Source organism: Mesocricetus auratus, unplaced genomic scaffold (genome assembly GCF_017639785.1).
Source record: "Mesocricetus auratus isolate SY011 unplaced genomic scaffold, BCM_Maur_2.0 Super-Scaffold_100008, whole genome shotgun sequence".
Lineage (NCBI taxonomy): Eukaryota > Metazoa > Chordata > Mammalia > Rodentia > Cricetidae > Mesocricetus > Mesocricetus auratus.
Window position 1 is genome coordinate 81,562,079 of NW_024429192.1, and position 18,574 is coordinate 81,580,652.

Here is an 18,574-nt window from a genome sequence, read left to right on the forward strand (position 1 = left end):
AACTTAAGGGAGAGAGGGTTCCTTTTGGCTCCCAGCTCCAGGGTATGTACAGCTTGGAAGGCACAGCAACAGGACTTTGAGGCAGCTGTTTGCACTGTGCTCACTGCATGGCAGTCAGGAAGCAGGGAGTGCACAGCTCGCTTTGTCATTTTTATTCAGTCCAGAAACCTAGCCCAGGGACTGGTGCTCCAAATAGTGGGTGGTTCTTTCCCATCAAGGAACATCATCCGGGTGACCCCATCAGGTGCCTAGAGGCCTGACTCCTGGGTGATTGAAAATATCAATCATCGCAAGGTTTTTATTTAAACTTCTATTTTATCTTAACTGTATGTTTTGCTGCATGTGATAGTGTCTGTGCACTGTGTGCATGCAGCACATGCAGAGGGCAAAGGAGGGGTTGGATATCCTCAACTGGCGGCTGTCAGTAGCTACCTGTGTGCTAAAAATCTAACCCAGGTCCTCTGGAAAGGCAACCAGTTGTTCTTAACTGATAAACCATCCTCTTTAACTCATGCATCTGAGGTCATTGGACAACTTTGTGTAGCGATTCTTTCTATCTTCTTGTGGGATCCAGATATTTAACTTAGGTTGCTAGGTTTGTTCAGCAAGCTTCCTTACCCAGGGAGCCATTTCGCCTCCCACCTGTAGTTTTTGTTTTGTTTGTAACCCTTTGTTATTTGGGGGCCACTCCCCATCTCCCAAATAAATACACTTGTTAAGAGAAGCTTTTTCCTTGAGAGAAGCCTTTCCGCCCGCCTGGTTCTAGAGCCGCATCAGTCCCAAATAAACACACAGGAGACTACATTAATTATGAAGCTGTTGGCCTTGCTTGTTTCTTACTGGCTAGCTCTTACTTAAGTAATTACCCCATAATTGTTAATCTAAGTATTTCTCTTACCTGAGAATAGTTCCGGGCTTCCTACCCGATGGCGTTACATGTCGACTCCCTGTGTTTCTCCTTCCCAGAGTTCTCCTGGACTCCTAGTCCCTCCTATCTTGGTTCCCTATAGGCTCAACAGTACTTTATTGACAAATGCACAGGACTTCCCCCAACATACACTGAGACTTATTCTTACTTATGAATTCCCAGCCTTACCTTGACTTGTTGCTAGCCAGCTTTCTTAAGTTACCCATCTACCTTTTGCCTCTGGGCTTTTACCTTTTTCTGTTCTATATTCCTTTCTTTCCTTCTTACTCTATGGCTGGCCTCTGTCATCTTCTGTCCATCTTATTCTATTTATTCTCTGCCTGGAAGCCCTACCTATTTCTCTCACCTGCTTAGGTATTGGCCATTCAGCTCCTTATTAGACCAATCAGGTGTTTTAGACAGGCAAAGTAACAGCTTCACAGAGCTAAACAAATGCAACATAGAAGAATGTAACACATCTTTGCATCATTAAACAAATGTTCCATGCATAAATGAATGTAACACATCTTAAAATAGTAATCCACAACACCTACCTCTTTGTTTTCTTTGAGGTCAGATTACAAAATCCCAGTCCTAAACCATTTGACCCTGGCCTCTCTGTGGGCATGTCTTCTTGTTCTCTGGAAATCCAGCCCCATGATGTTTAGCTCCTGCAGACCTGGGTCTCTCTCATCCAAAATACTTGTTTCTCCCTTAGCTTTCTTTATACTGGCTCTTTTATCCCCAAGCCCTTGAACGGTGTTCCATTGTATTGTGTACATAAATGACTTTTGTTGTTCCATCTTTCTAAGTATCTAGGAACAATTTTGTTCCACCTGTATCCCCTGGCTTCGTGATTCCTCAGAGGGCTTCTCCACTCTCAAAACTGAGGTTTTTGTTTGCCTGTTTGTTTCTCTGCAGTCATACTGTGTTGCAGCTGCATGGGACCTGCTGTGTCTTCTCTGATAACAGTGTGTGCTTCTCTCATTTTGCTGTGTGTGAAAACTGGTCATGAACTCTTGCAGCTTATGGTTGCTGAGTGCTTTTCCTGGCTCCCTAATTACTTAGTTGCACTCTTCTCGTTTCCCACCATGGTCCTCATAGAGTCTCTAAGGATATCTATCTACTCATCAGATGGTACAGGTCTCCAGAGTGACTGAGGGCTTTTCCCTTAGGCAGTGTCCTATTTACCTTCTGTACAGCTTTAATGTAAGCAAGAAACATGTCTGGGCTGCTGTTATTCCTGATTGGCCAGGAAGGACTCTTCATCTGAGGTATCCAGTTGATCCTTTACAAAGTAAACCTATTCAGGTTCCTTGTCTCCCGAAGCTTAACACAGCAGTGGCTCTGTACTGCCTGTGAGAGTTTCCTGAATCCTCACTAACCACATTTGGCCCGTCTTCTTGTCATGGGGTTTTCATCTCTGCAGCTTTACATTTTGTTAGGATGGACTGTGCTTCCCTGGGTAGTAAGGTTTAAAAACCTGAGCTCAAGTTTCCACCCCTGAGAATTTTTTCCTCCCGACTCTTATCATTACTCCAGTATCACCCTTCTCTTCTGCAGTAAAAGTAGGCAAGACGTCAAGCAGGTAAGCAAAGGAACAAGACTTGTGGGTGCCCATGTGCCACAGGTTTGTTGGATATCCCAGAAATCCCAGCATAAGGCCGCAGCACTGTGATCTGTATTGCACGACCATCTTGTTCAATTAATAGCTTGCTTTTCCTGGGACAGAATGTTTTCAGTTATGACTCATCATGGCTTTGGGTCACTATTGAGTGAGTCCTGGTGGTGCAGTGTAGATTTTTTGACACTGGTGGATTGTGGGAGGCTGTAAGATTATAAGATTTATAATGTGTGACTTGATATGCATGACATCGAGTGAAATAGGTCTATCCCATAATTTCTAAGATAAGTGAAAACAAAAAGCTGAGACACAAAGTGAAACACACATTCAGAATTAGGGAGCTGCAGCAGGTTGTGTAGGAATGGATGTAGCAGTTCTTTTCTGTTGCTGTGATAAAACATCACTGTTGGCAGAGTTTTTTTGCTGAAACCACAGGCTCCCCAGATAACCCCACAGAAACTTAATGTTCAGCCAATAGCTTAGTCTTGTTACTAACTAGCTACTAACTACTTAACAACTACTGCTAACAACTTAAATTAACCTATAGTTCTTATCTCCATTCTACCCCGTGATGGTACCATTTTTCAGCACAACACGTTCATTTCCTGATCCCTCTGCATCTGTCTGGCTACTCTGCCCCACTTTATCCCTGAGCTCTCTTTTTATCTGCAAGTCCTGCATAACCTGACCTGCCTAGCTATTGGTTATTTAGTCTTGTATTAAACTACTTACAAGGCCCCTTGGCAGAGACACATCTTCACACTGTACAAAAATATTACAACACACCATGACTGTGGCAACTTAGAGAAGAAAGTTTATTTGGGGGCTTATGGTTCCAGAAGGATAACAGTCTGTGACTGTCACAGCTGCATGGCAGCAGGCAGGTGGGGTGGCAGCTGAGAGCTCACATCTCAGACCACAGATAGGAAGCAGAGAGAGAACTCAGAAGGCAAGAGTCTTTGGAAACCTGAAAGCTTCTCCTAGTGACATGCTTCCTTCAGGAAGGCCTCACCTCCTAATCCTCTCCACGTAGCCACCAACTGGGGACCAAGTATTTAAATGCTCAAGACTTGTGGGGCCATCTCATTGAAGCTAACACAGGACTAAAATTATTGGTAGGTTGAAAGTGTAATCTTGAATATGTGTTTTGTGTGACATGCTATTCTGAGCACTTTGACTCCTGTAATCCCTAAACAGCCCTGTGAGATAAAGCCCATCATTTTCTGCTGATATGTGGGGATAGTAACAACAGAGGCTGTTACATAGTTCTCCCTGGGTTAGTACATCAGTTCATACAGTACAGGTCCAGCTAGGAACAGCAAGCAGTACATTTCATGGTCAAAATGAGTTCAGTCTTAAACCTCTCCATTAGTAGGATCCTTTAAAAAAAAAATCAAAGCTTTTAGGGAGACATCTTTTTCTGTGCTATCTGATACTTCCTGTTTCACATGAGTGTTCCAGAACTCACCTTCCAAGTAAAGCTTAGAGGGAAAACCTGGGTCCAGGTTTAAACATGAGGAAAATTTAGGTGTAAAACATATGCAATGCACGCCTTTAATCCCAGCTTATGGGAGGCAGAGGCAGGCGGATCTCTGTGAGTTTGAGGCCACCCTGGTCTAAAAAGTGAGTTCTAGGACAGCGAGGGTTACACAGAGAAACCCTGTCTCAAAAACAAATAAACAAAACTTATGTGAGGCTACTGTGGAACGCAAAACTCAGAACAGTATGGACAGACACAAAGTGGAGGAAGTGGCACAGGTGTCAGCGTAGTCAGCACAGGTGTGTCAGTGTAGTCAGCACAGGTGTGTCAGTGTAGTCAGCACAGGTGTCAGTGTAGTCAGCACAGGTGTCACTGTAGTCCACAATGCCTCAGGGTCCAACCTCTCCCCAGCATGACGGGAGTGGGGGCAGCACTGAGTCCTTGTTTCCGTAGGTCTTGCTCTTTCTTGTGCAGTGGGCTCCTAACTTCCTGAAGGCTCTCCCTCTTTGCTGTTGATTCATTTCAGCCAGCATCCCCTTTTTTACTAATCATTGCTCTGGATCTGTGGACAAAATATTACAGAGTAACCCAGATCAAAGATGCTCTTTCTCATCAGTTTACTCTCCTTCCTCACAGTGTTACTCCAAGAGAATAAGCAGGGTAAGTCCTAACAGGACTGTGAAGCCTGACTCATAATGACAGGCTGTGCATCAGTGTCAGAACATGTCTTAGCAGGAAAATGTACAAACATGGCTTCATTTTCCCTTTCTTTAGATGAAATCTGGCAAGCAAATGACCTGATGGAGAAAGCCCAGGGACATGAAAAGAAGCAATTGAGGTCAGCTGTGTTCAGCTACAAAAGCATGGTGGAAAAGACAGGTGATGTTACTAGTAAAGCCATTACTGTAGAAACAACACTTGTTCCTTCAAGAACAGTCATACCTACGTGTGACTCCTGTGAAAAGAGCTTAACATGCATCTCTGAATTCATTAGTAGTGATGGAAGCTATGCAAAAATGAAACCCAATGTATGTGCTGGGTGTGGGAAATCACTCCTCCACATTAAGCCTGAGAAAACACATCCAGGAGATGATTCTAACGAATTTAGTCAGAATGAAGATGATTACACTCTGAGTGAAGAAAATATTTATCAGAAAATTCATATTTTGGAGAAGCCCTTTGAATATGTTGAGTGCCAGGAATCCTTCCCAAAGAACACAGTTTTTGTTAATCCCATGGAGGAGAAGCCCTATGCTTGGAATGAATCTGAAATAGCTTTGCTCCAGATGTCAGAACTCAGTGCCCACCCAAGTTCTCACATGGAGATGAAACCCTACGAGTGCCATGAATGCGGGAAGTCCTTCTGTAAAAAGTCCAAATTCGTTATACATCAGAGGACTCATACTGGAGAGAAACCTTTTAAGTGTAATCAGTGTGGGAAATCCTTCTGCCAGAAGGGAACCCTCACTGTGCATCAGAGGACCCACACAGGGGAGAAGCCCTATGAATGTAATGAATGCGGGAAGAACTTCTACCAGAAGTTACACCTTATTCAGCACCAGAGAACGCACTCAGGAGAGAAGCCCTATGAATGTAACTACTGTGGGAAGTCCTTTTGCCAGAAGACACACCTCACCCAGCACCAGAGAACACATTCAGGAGAGAGGCCCTATGTTTGTCATGACTGTGGAAAGACTTTCTCTCAGAAGTCAGCACTTAATGATCACCAGAAAATCCACACAGGTGTCAAACTCTACAAGTGCAGCGAGTGTGGGAAATGCTTCTGCCGCAAGTCTACGCTCACAACCCACATGAGGACGCACACAGGAGAGAAGCCCTACGAGTGCAACGAATGTGGGAAGTTCTTCTCTCGGTTGTCATACCTCACTGTGCATTACAGAACCCACTCGGGAGAGAAGCCCTATGAGTGTACAGACTGCGGGAAGACCTTCTATCTCAACTCTGCCCTCATGCGGCATCAGAGAGTGCACACGGGGGAGAAACCCTATGAATGTAATGAGTGTGGGAAACTATTCTCACAGTTGTCATACCTCACTGTGCATCACAGAACTCATTCAGGAGTGAAGCCCTATGAATGTAGTGAGTGTGGGAAAACCTTCTACCAAAATTCGGCCCTCTGTCGGCACCGGAGAATTCATAGAGGGGAGAAGCCCTATGAATGTTACATATGTGGCAAGTTCTTCTCTCAGATGTCGTACCTCACCATACATCACAGAATTCATTCGGGAGAGAAACCCTATGAATGCAGTGAGTGTGGGAAAACCTTCTGCCAGAATTCAGCCCTTAACAGACATCAGCGAACACACACAGGAGAGAAAGCCTATGAATGTTACGAATGTGGAAAATGCTTTTCTCAGATGTCGTATCTCACTATTCATCACAGGATTCATTCAGGAGAGAAGCCCTTTGAGTGTAACGAATGTGGGAAAGCCTTCTCTCGGATGTCTTACCTCACTGTGCATTACAGAACCCACTCAGGAGAGAAGCCCTATGAATGTACAGACTGCGGGAAGAAGTTCTATCACAAGTCAGCCTTCAATAGTCATCAGAGAATTCACAGAAGAGGGAATGTGAATGTAGTTGATGTGGGAAGGCTCCTCTAAAGGCAGACTTCAGATGACCATCTCAGTGCTAGAAACTCCTGCCCGGAGTGGAGCCACATTGTACAATTGGCCCTCAGCACCCACCGGTTCCATATCCAAGGATTCAGCCAACCAGAACTACTTGAGGAAAAGGTGTTATCTGTATGGGATGTGTACAGACTTTTTTCTTGTTATTCCCTAGGAGTACAATATAACAACTTTCTATTGCATTTATATGATATTAAATATTATAATCTAAAGATGAGTTAAAGTACACGAGGATTGTGTAAGCTGAACACAGACAGAGCATTTCACATAGGGAACTAATGAACTGCAGACTTTGGTGTCCAGGTAGTCCTGGAACCACACTCCCACATACCAAAGGACACTTCAGAGAGCCCACACAAATGAGCAGGACAAGTCCATGTGACATAGATTCATCTGGAAATTTACAGAGTAGAAACCACAATTGTGAAAAGACCACATAACAGGAGTAAAAATGTATACATATGTTTCAGTGTGACTTCAAACTGCTTATCAGGGATTGACTCAACTTAAGGAATGTGGGAAGCACACTCCTTTGGAAACTGCTAATAATAAAGGATATTTTGTAAAAATTAAAAGAAGATAATCTGCTAGAAATAAGTACCCTCTATCCTCTATAAGTACAGGATATAAAACAAGTCTAGTTACACAAGTTTGCTGTGTTAAACTGGTAAACAGTTCCCTGGGAACACAGGACTTGGGGTTTCTTTTTCTTATTTTAGTAACTATCACAGAAATCTTATGTTCAGTTTTAATCAAGCTTGGAAAAGGGTTGTATCCTTAGTTTGTAACATGGTAAGTTTATCCATTCTAACAAAGTTCACTATCATATTATTTTCTTAATATGCACTGTCACCACAGTAGTATTTGAGAGTTACGAACTATGTTTTTCTTATTCCTTGGATTTTAAAATGCATTTGGTCATTGTCACAGGATTATATCATCTGTAAGAAGTCTTTTATTGTTGTTTTCAACTATAGCAAAGAAGACAGAAATGTATCTATAACATAGGAAACTCTGAATAGACAATTTTTAATTAAGCCAGAAGTCTCCAAGGACTAGAAATAGCTGTAGCACTTACTGTACTCTGTACAACTAAGAACTATACTTAGAATATCCTCATTTCCATCTGCTGTTTGTTCACTTATTTTTTTATGTAGATGCTTAGGTGTGTCGAGCACAGGGCTGTGTAGCACTGTCTGTGTGCTAGTGTTGTTAACGTTCCTTGCTCTACCATCACTAGGTGAGAACACACAAATAAGGATTGTGACAGACATCATCTCTTGCCTTCTAGCACTCCCTCCTTGCTCTCTGCCTGTAGTCCTGATAAGTTTTATTGGTAGTGATAGTCCTTTCTGGTTACGTTGGGCCCATACGTAAAGTATTGGGGGGGGGTCATCAGAGGTCATTCCTTGAAAGGGTTTCCTTAAAGAAGCAGAACCTTGGTGAACATCACCTTGTCTGAGGTGGTGCCTGACAATGACTCCCAACAATGGATACAGTGTAACCATGACCATTACAGAAAGTAGAATAAACTGAGACCTGATGTCACAGAGCCACTAAACCAGCATGACTTGTAGCCACTCCATGTCTGGACTGTGTTTTTTTCCCAAGAGACTATTTGTTTCTAAGCCAGTTGGCTTAGGAATATTCTGCTGGTAACAACAAGACAATCTACCTGGTGTAGCATTACACTTTGTAGGAGTTATGCAATTCAGAAGTGGACTTTTGCTAAATCATTTATTTTGATGTGTCAATAGAGAGATTTATTATCTGTAAATTTGTATGTAAATAATCTGAGCACTGAAAATGAACTTGAAACAAATGTGTATGCTTCCTTGGGCTGTTTTGTCACTGACCTGTGTTTGTGTGTGTACATGTTGTGGGGAGGTCTGAGGACAACTTCTGGTTTCTTCCTTGTTTGCTGAGACGGGGTGTCACTAACTGACCAGGAGTTTATAAGTAAGCCAGACTGGCCAAGCATGTGTCAGGAGCCACCTGTCTCCAGCTCCCCATTGCTGCAGTTACAAGAGCCCATGGTTACCTTTTGTACATGGATGGAACCGAGTCATCATGTGTGTGCAGCAGGCACTTCACCAACAGCCATCCACTGCCATAGATGGCTTTTTTCACATGGGTTCTGGGAATCAGACTCAGAGCCTCATGAAGGTGAGGCAGGCACTTTGCCAACTAAGGCCTTGTTTTGTCTTGTTAGTTTTGAGATACCAGTGTTGCACTGTAGCCCTGATAAGCCTTGGACTCGTGGTAATCCTCCTGCCTTAATCTCCCAAGTGTGAGAGTACAGATGTGAGTTACTATGAGCAGCTTGACTTGTAAAATTAACTTTTGGAAGCAGACACAGGTCTACTTCCATTTTCTAATACATTTTGTTAGGGGCAGTCGAGCTTGCACATGGATCATTGCTTACCTTTGGCAATATGTGGTGTGGGGTAAGGATCTAGTTTTGTTCACCATCAGATTGTTATCCTGGTAACCCATCTTTTGATCAATTTATTATACAAATTGTCACATTCCTTGTGTATAAGACTCATATAGCTTCTATTTTGTTACTCAGCACTCCCCATCCTCCATGTCCTTGTATAATTCTGAATATGCTGTGTAACAAAAACTTAAAAGTCTGGTAGGTAGTTTAGTTTGGTATTGGAACAAAAGTTGGTAGTATATTTGTTGAAATGGTATCTACATCAAGGCATAATGCCTGTAATCGCAGCACTTTGAAGATGGAGGCAGAACAACTGAAAGGTCCAGGCCAGCCAGGAGTAGACACACACACACACACATGCACGCGCACACACACACACACGAAGCTTTCCCACAATTGTATCATAACTTGATGACACAATATACATTTGGGGATGTGTGTTTTGTATGTGTGCTTGTGGAGGTTCAAGGTGAATACTGGGTGTCTCTCCTTCATTACTCTGTTACTTTCTGAGACAGGGTCTCACTGGACCTGAAGCTTACAGATGCATGTCTAAATTGGCTGGCCAGTGAGCTTCAGAGATCCACCTGTCTCTACTCTTAGCCTCTATGACTTGAGTTACAGGTATGTATCACCATGTCCACTTTTTACATGGATTTCAAAGATTGTACAAGAGACACTTTATTGACTGAGCCATCTCCTCAACCCATAATACACATTCAAAGAAAAAGTGAAGATAGACTACCAAGGACATTCCATGTGTGCCTTGGATTTGCCCTTTCTTCATTCCTGCCGTCTCTTACTGCCTGTAGTTGTAGTCCAACTCTAGCCAGGAAGCCACATGACCACCCCCCAAATTATGGCAAGCTTTGTAGAATACTGCTTCTACTTACATAAAATGACAGGTACAAGGAAATTTCTCTTGCCACACAGGTAACTATGAGAAATCAATTGCTCTCATACCTATGAAAATGGAAAAAACAAAATCTATCCATTGGATTTTTAAAATACATTTATCTGTATGTGCATGAGCACCTGAATGTATGTGTGCACATTATGTGGACAGAAGCCCGTGGGAGTCAGAAGATTTTCAGGTCCCCTGAACTGGAGTTACACATGGTTGCTAGCCACCACATGATTGCTGGGGTTTTCTGCAAGAGCAGCTGAACATCTCTCCAGCCCCCTCCTCTGTTGGATTTAAAGTTTATGATACTTGTGAAAATGATGGGCTAGCACAGGCGACTTGTTGCTACCACCTGAAGCTGGAGAGGGCACTGATGCAATAACAGTGTGGACACAGGGATTAGAGCAAGTGAAGCACTCTAGGAAAGTTGTGTGGCAACAGGCGCTAATGATTGGGGTCTCATGAAGGCCTTTCCTTCCTATACAACCTTTTAGAGAAACTCAAGGGTCTTGGGAGATGGCTCAGTTGAAGTGCTTGCCATGCAAACATCAATCTGAGTTTGTTCCCCAGCACCTGCTGGGGCTGGGGAGACAGGAGGATCCCTGGGGTTCACTAGCCTGCCAGCAAGTTGGTGAGCTCTAGTGAGACCCTGTCTCAAAAATAAGGTGGAGAGTAACGGAGGGAGACATCTAGCATCAACCTCAAGCCTGCATGCACATGAGCATGCATACAAACATTTTCATAGACACAGTTTTTAATATATGCCTGAACCATGTGTGCAGGAGCCTTCAGAGGTCAGAAGAGGGGTCAGATCCCCTAAAACCAGAGTTACAGATGATTGTGAGCCATGTGGATGCTGGGAACTGAATCTGGTTCCTTTAGAAGAGTAACCAGTGCTCCTAACTACCAAGCTGTCTATCCAGTCCCACATTTTAAAAACAACAAAAGCCAAGAGACACACATTCTAATTTTGACAGGTGAAATGATAAAAATTATGTCTCGAATGGGGAAAGCAGATAGGAATATGGATGAAGCAAATTCAGTGTAAGTGTTCCGTTTTTATCCTTATGTATATGGTGCTTTCTCTGACTGTGCACCACAGACATTCCCTGTGCCTGCAGAGCCAGGAGGAGTTGCAGAGGGCTGTGAGTTGCCATGTGGGCGCAGATCCTCTGGAAGAGCAGCCAGTGCTTTTTATTTTTAAGATTTATTTACTTATTATGTATACAGTGTTCTATCTGCACGTATGTCTGCATGCCAGAAGAGGGCACCAGATCTCATTACAGATGGTTGTGAGCCACCATGTGGCTGCTGGGAATTGAACTCAGGTCCTCTGGAAGCGTAGCCAGTGCTCTTAACTGCTGAGCCATCTCTCTTGTCTCTTGTTTTTTAGACTACAACTCACTACATAGCCCATTTTACTCTGGAACTTAGATCTTCCTACCACTGCCTCCCAAGTATTGGGATATAGGTATATGTCACCATGCACAACTCTACACGGTATGCTTTGAGGTGGGGGAAAAGCAAGTTGCTGAACATCATTCTAAAGTATGCTCTTACTCTGAATCACTTCGATATAGGCATGTGCACATGGGCGGGAGCCCGGGTATTGACTGGGTAGGACGAATTTTGGAAGTTTTACAATTCACATCTAACTTAAAATCTGGGGGGGGATGAACAAGGAAGATAAAACTGATATAACTAAAAATTTAAAGCCATTTTTATTATATAAGCAGCCAATTAAAGGGAGGGAGGAGGAGAGGGAGGGAGATAGAGAGCGCAGTATCTGAAGAGATCAAGTTAAAAAATTATAAAGGCTGAGAAAACAGGTGGAAGAAAAAATGAAGAGGAAGGTAGAGGGAGAGAATGTACAGGCATAATGACCCTCCAAACGTCAGCTTTGGCTGGTCACGTTTCCTACCCAACATAACTCCAGCTGCACATCAATGGTGAGCTTAAGCAAGGACCTGTTTGGACTTTCTTGGTAGGCTGAGATCTGATGGTTACCCATCTTTGTCTTTTGAAGCGTCTACTTCCTAAAAGTCTGGGCTATTTTTTTGTTTGAGGTACAGTATCTGTGTAGCCTAGGCTGGCCTCAAACTCATGGAGCTGAAAGTGATCATGAGCTTGTGATCCTCCTGGCTTCACTTTCCCAGTGCTGGGATAACAAGCACATACCAACCATGCCTGGTTTATGGAGTTATAGGGATGAAAAGTTGAATACTGGGCAAGTACTGTACCCACTGAGTACTGTATCCCTTGCCCAGCCTGATTGTTGTTTTAATGGAGACACTAGTTTCCTTTATTCCGATGCCTCAAATCATATCTGCGTATTTTTCAGACCTGTTGGGGAAAGATCCTATTACAGAGACTGAATAAGAAGAGCCAGCTTAAAGGGAGTTGCGTGGGAACTCCAGGGGTGGCCATGCCTTTGTGGATTTCGAGTAGGTAAGCCCCATAGCACTGGAGCCCATGAGAAAAGGCAAAGGCGTGGGTCTTGCACACTGAAAAGGGAGACCTCTCAAAGGTTAGCCAAATTAATCCCTGCTGTGTCCTATGTGTGTTGTTCCAAAATCACGGCAGTGAAGCATCCCAGCAAGACGTGGTGGGCACAGGCCAAATTCATGATGTGCCATGCAGAATTGATTCTGATTTCGCAGAAGGGAAAAAAGTCAGAAAGGAGACGGGCCTTGCAGAGTGAGTGTCCCCGATGGACACCAAGGTGGGGCAAAAAGCAGAGTCCAGTCCCAACGCTTGTTTCTCCATCTTTATTAAAGCTAGGTCCTCCTGCCCACAGCAGAGGGGCAGGGTGGGAACCGCTGGGGACCAGGAGGGATGAGAACGGTACCCTTCCAGCCCACCCTGCCTTGGCTTTTTCTGAAATTCATGTCCCAGAAGACAAGGAAGAAGAAAAAAATGGGACAGAGAGGCCACTGCTGAGCAATCAGGACCCATGCCTTCCCCCTCTACCTCACCTGGTCAGGTAAGTTCTGACCATCACCACCCCAGCGCTCCTCCCACCCCTGGACTACCCACCCAGCACCTAGCAGCCTGCCTGTTAGCTCTTGGGCCCCAAGGGTGTCTCTACACTACAACAAAGGATCTAGGTCTAAAAGGGGATGCAGCTGGAAATCTCACTTCTTTAGCTCCCAGTCACACTAGCCCAGAATTCATGGAGGGTGGGAGGGGCTTGTGCGAGCCACACCTCAGATGCCAGCAGTCCAGGCTGGAGAGTTAGCTATGCACTGTGCAAGGCCTTGCATAGTAAGGCGCTGTGAGCTCAGGTCCGCGTGATGCCTTATGTGGACCACTAGCACTGTGCAAGTCACCAGTCCCTCTGTGGGCCAAGGACCCATCCGAGGCAGGAGCACTACCTGCCTCTAGGATAGGGTGATTACAGAAGCAGAGTTAGGCTTGCAGAGGATGTAGGGCCCTTATTAGAAGCTGAGAGGGAAGGTTCCTGGACCCACCCCAGTACTGTGAAAGGCTGAGCACAGGGAGCAGTCCCCTGCTCCAGCGGAGGGCGCTGCGAGGGAACTACTCTGCCCACACCAGGCACTCCGAAGATGTCCGCGTGTGCCCCTTGCAGCCACTAGAGAACCAACAAGCTTAGAGGGGATACCAATACCAAAACCCACCTGTAGCCAGTGCTCCACAGACCTGTGTTCAGGGGTTGGAGTAAGGGTTTTCAAAGAATAAGGCTTCCGACTCCCCGCAGATCTAGTCAACATTTGCAACCTGGCTACCCATTTGGTATCTTGCTTTTTCAACTCCTCCCCAGTCTTCACGCCTTACAAAAGATGGAAATAAACACCCACAGTCGACAGAACACAAACTTTCCCTGTTTGCAACTCCATCCCTCCGAAGCCTAGTGAGGCTCCTGCCTGCCACGAACCACGTTCTTAAAACTTCCTGGACACATTCAAGTGACAGGAAGACGGTTCCTGAATCTCGTAGTAGAGTGGGAAGAAGCCAAACCCACCAAGAAACCCAGATGAGGAGCAGAGCAGCCGAATGATCTCTCGCTCTCTCCCGACGCTAGGGCTTCTCCCTCGCTTATCAGAAAGCCGGAGCCAGACTCCTAAGCCGCTGGCTCTACGGGCCACCTGAATCGGAATCCGTGATGAACGAACTGGCCTTGCCCGCTCTCCCTCCAGGGATGAGGCGCTCTTGATCAGGGTGGTGGCCCGTGCTCACCCAAGCGAGATCAGAAGCTCGGGGCGATAGGGCCCAGAGGCACCCAAGATTGGGAATCCTCAGCCCGCGTCGAGGAGCGGGAGGTGCCGCGCACTTCGACCAACCTCACTGGACGCTCTCCTCGTAGGCGCCCGAGGGCCCGGCGAACGCGGCGGGATCGGAGCCAAAGCTGGTTCCGCCTGCGAACTCGAGTAGCGTTCCGGACCCGGAACCCGACCCCGGTGGCGGCGGAGGCGGCGTTACCTTGGTAGGTGCCGGGGCCTTGGCAGTGGTGCTCTGCGCCTGCGCACCTGCCTGCCCGCGGTGCGTCTTCATGTGCGTGAGCAGGTGCGAGCTCTGCGAGAAGCGGCGGCCGCAGTTGGCGCATGCATACGGCCGTTCGCCCGTGTGCGTGCGCTGGTGCGTCACGAGCACAGATCGCTGAGAGAAACGCTTGCCGCACTCTGGGCAGGGGAAGGGCCGCTCGCCGGTGTGACCGCGCCGGTGCTTGGCTAGGTTGGAGCGCTGCGCAAAGCCGCGACCGCAGTCGGCGCAGCGGAACGGCTTCTCGCCCGTGTGCGTGCGCCGGTGCCGCTTGAAGTCCGAGCTGTGGCCGAAGCCCTTGCCGCAGTCGGGGCAGCGGTGCGGCTTCTCCTCGGCGTGCGCCCACTGGTGCCTGGTCAGCGCCGCGCTCTGGCCGAAGCGCCGGCCGCACTCGCCGCACGCGTAGGGCCGCTCGCCCGTGTGTGCGCGCCCGTGCGCCGTGAGATGCGCGCGCCGGCTGAAGCCCGCCCCGCACACGCCGCACACGAACGGCTTCTCGCCCGTGTGGCCGCGCACGTGCGCCGCCAGGTGCGAGCCGCGGGCGAAGCGAGCACCGCACTCCGGGCACGGGAAGGGCCGCTCGCCCGTGTGCGTGCGCCGGTGGCGCGCCAGGTGCGAGCCGTACACGAAGCTCTTGCCGCAGTCGGCGCAGCGGTGCGGCCTTTCGCCTGCGTGGTAGCGCTGGTGCTTGGCCAGGGCCGCCCGCCGCCCGAATGTCTTGCCGCAGTCGGAGCAGATCCACGGGCTCTCCTCCTCCGCCACTGCGGAGGGTGCGGGCTCGGCCAGCAGCGACCCGACAGCTGGAGCGAACGCTCGCAGGCCACCATCCGGCCCGACTCTGGAGCCCGCGCTGCGGAACGAGTCACAAGCCAACCCCGTGCTCTCCAGGGACAGCGGGGCGCCCAGGGGGCCAGAGAGATGGCGCCTGTCGGCCTGCATTCGTTCGGAGAACTCGGGGAACCCCAGTATGGGGAAACCATCCGGATGTAGCCAAGACTTGGGGTGCATGGGAAAATGGAAGCCGAGCGGGTGCGAGGAAGGCCCTTCGCTCAGGCCGTTGCCCATCTCACGGAACCGCCTGTCTGGCTCAGGGTCCTTCTTGCTGTGGGGGACAGTGGCTTCTGCCGCTGCAGCTACCACCTCCTCGTCCTCTCTGGCTTCAGCCTCGGTTTCTCCATCTGCCACACCAGTCCCGGGCTCTTCCGTCTCCTCGTGCCTGGCCTCCATTTCCTCTGGCTCCGCTGTGGCTACAGCTGCGACTGCCATCTCCAGCTCGTGGGGAGCCATCCCCGTGCCACCGCCGCCGCTGGGTTCCGTGCAGCCGCCGCGCCGGTGTCTCTGGAAGTCGGCGCGCAGGCGGAAGGCCTGGCCGCAGTCCGGGCAGCAGTGAGGACGATCGGCAGTGTGCACAGCCTGGTGGCGGGCGAGCGCTGAGCTCTGACTGAAGCTCCGGCCGCAGTGTAGGCACGGGTAGGGCCTCTCTCCTGTGTGCGTGCGCTGGTGGGTCACCAGGTAGGAGCGCCGCCCGAAGCCTGCGCCGCAGAAGGCGCAGCGGTAGGGTCGCTCCCCTGTGTGGATGCGCCTGTGCGTGACCAGGTGCGACTTGTAGACGAAGCGCTTGCCACAGTCCGGACACGGGAAGGGCTTTTCGCCGGTGTGGGTGCGCTGGTGGATGGCCAGGTGCGAACGGTACACAAATCCCTTGCCACACTCCTCGCAGCCGAAGGGCTTGACGGCCGCGTGGTAACGCTGGTGCTTGGCCAGGCGCGAACGGTGGGGGAACACTTTGCCGCACACGTTGCAAGTAGTCTCTGGATGTCCGATGGGGACAGCCACTGCAGGAAATGCCCAGGGAGCCAGGAAGTTCTCCCCAGGCTCCCGGCCAGACAGGAAATGTTTAGCTCCTACCTCTTCGGCCAGGATACCGAGACTAACTGGGTTGGGTCCCCAACCAACTGGAGCCTGCACCAAATCTGAGTCGTCAGGACCCCAAGTCCCAGGCACATCCCCCACACCATAGGCTGCAGACCATAGCCCAGGGGGCTCATTCTCCTCCTCTGCCATCTCAGCAAGGAAGTCCTCGTCATCTTCCTCCTCATGGTCCTCTATGTCATCGTTCCAGAACCAGGCTCCTGAAGGTGAAAAGACACAAGAATAATGGTACAGGAGTTTGGCAAGGAAATTGCCCTACAATCCCTGGAACAGACCTGCTTCATTAAGTCAGAGGTGGTGCATGCCATAGCCAATCCCTTCCAGCTCCAAAGCGGCAAGCCGGCCGCCGGTCTGACCCCAATTAGGGACTTCATAGAGGCCCAGCGTGCACACCTGGCCAGGAAGACGGGGACCCTCTAGGGCTTGGCACTCTGTAGAGAATGGGAGACTGCAAAATGGGTAGTTTATCAGCATGTTCTTGCGCACAGAAAAAGGCACTGGGATAAAACCTGGGCGCTGCAGTCCCCAGGCACCCAGCATGGCCTGGAGGACCTAGCGTTTCCCCCTCCAGCTGTCTTTCCCAGTGGCCAGGGAGTTCTCGTCTACTCTAGACAGCAGAAACAGGAATGGCCAGGTAGGGGAGAGCCTATGGGCTCTCACCTTAAAGAAGTCCCAGGAGCTGTGCACATGGGGTGCCCACTGTGAGGTCACCCCAGCTTCATTTTCTTGAACTCTGCATTTGAGAAACTTCAGGCCAGCTGAGACTGTGGGTACTGTGAATGCCTCTGGACTTTCTGCCACTGATCCCTCCCCCACTGAGATGCACCCTGACTCATTCTTCAGTCCTTCTAGGGATTGTGTGGGCTCTAGAATCGAGTCTGCAGGGCTGTCTTGTTGCGGAAATGAGCATGTAGATACACCCAGGACACACAGGGACACGGCCTGGATCACGGGTGCTCCTGGGTGTTGAGAGTTCCTGTGTGCGGATCTCTTGTGCACCATGCCCATCAGATCTCAGCAGCTGGATTCTGAAGGCAAAGGTCTCACCCCATTTAGATCCAGGCTCACCCACTGGCCTGGGTGAGTCTGGACCACAGAAGCCAGGTCTGGGCCAGGAAGTCTGAAAAGCCAGGGTAGCTTCATATGCAACCCCAGTTCTGCAAACTAGATGTCATTCACAGAAGATAGCATAGCCAGAGAATTGTGAGGGCCTAACTACAGATGTGAATAAACATGCTGTTCACATGAAAGGACAAGAAAATGTGTTACTTTGTTTGCTTAGTCTGAAACACTTTCCCAATTATTCTAGTAATACATATTTAGAAGTTTTAGATGGAAAAATAGCTTAAGCTGAGTTCATCTCCAGCTGCCAGCATGGCCACCAGACTGACAAGAAGTATGTGGAGAGGCCCTGTTGCTGGCAGCATCCCTTTGTTCAGCCACAAGTTTCCAAACCTAGGAAGGGGGAAGCGGCCCTGGGGCAGGGAGAAGATGGCTGACATCAAATGTTCCCTAGGCTCTGGTGAGAGGCTTACGTAGTTTTTAACTAGACCCCAGTTAAGTCAGGGGGAGCTGATCCCGAGGGACGAATACAGTCTGCTGGGTCTGCCAGTCTGTGACTCTCCAGGAGCTGAGAGAATAGACTGGCACTTGCCTGAAGTCCAGGAATAGCAGGAATGTCTGCTCTCTCAGGATGAGCCCCTGCACCTGATTCCACCACACAAAGTTCTGCAGGGAGACCAATCCTGAGAGGGCCTGGGGGATCACACTGCTACCTCTGGAGCTGGTATGACCACTGCCAACAAGTACCAGGCCTGTGTTAAGTTCAGTGACTTGATGGAGGCCAGCACTGATGCAGGGTGATGAAACAACCCCTAGCCCTGGAGAAAGCTGGTTCCACCCCAAGGTGAGACCTCAGGAAGCTGCTGGGCTTCTGGGAGACCAGCTTTGGATCTTCATTCCCTGCTTCAAGGTGTTTGCTTCAAGTTTAGAGGTCATAGCTGTGGAGTGTACCATCTCAAGGAACAGCCAGCCCACTGGCAGACTTGAGCTGAGGTCTGTTAGTCTGGGGTGAGGAGCATCAGGCCTGCTGTCAGTCGAGACACACATGGAGGGTGTGGTGTCTTCCTGAACAGC

General features: G+C 48.6%; 2 protein-coding genes across 10 annotated transcripts in view; one reads left to right on the forward strand and one right to left on the reverse strand.

The window, feature by feature from the left end:
• Znf12 (zinc finger protein 12) overlaps positions 1 to 8,484 on the forward strand; it is a 30,452-nt gene extending 21,968 nt beyond the window's left edge. For all 6 annotated transcript variants that reach the window (XM_040751298.1, XM_040751297.1, XM_040751300.1 and 3 more), the window contains one exon: positions 4,786 to 8,484. In XM_040751298.1, coding sequence (XP_040607232.1) covers positions 4,786 to 6,635 — 1,850 coding nt within the window. In that variant the 3' untranslated portion in view covers positions 6,636 to 8,484. The remainder of the gene's footprint in view (positions 1 to 4,785) is intronic.
• The window catches only part of Znf316 (zinc finger protein 316), a 30,031-nt gene continuing 14,780 nt past the window's right edge, over positions 3,324 to 18,574 (reverse strand). For 3 of the 4 annotated variants that reach the window (XM_040751295.1, XM_005080027.4, XM_013120466.3), the window contains exon 7: positions 12,760 to 16,638. In XM_040751295.1, the coding sequence (XP_040607229.1) occupies positions 14,309 to 16,638 (2,330 nt within the window). In that variant the 3' untranslated portion in view covers positions 12,760 to 14,308. Of the gene's footprint in view, positions 4,574 to 12,759; positions 16,639 to 18,574 lie in introns of those variants that run through there. The other variant, XM_040751296.1, reaches the window with a different exon arrangement.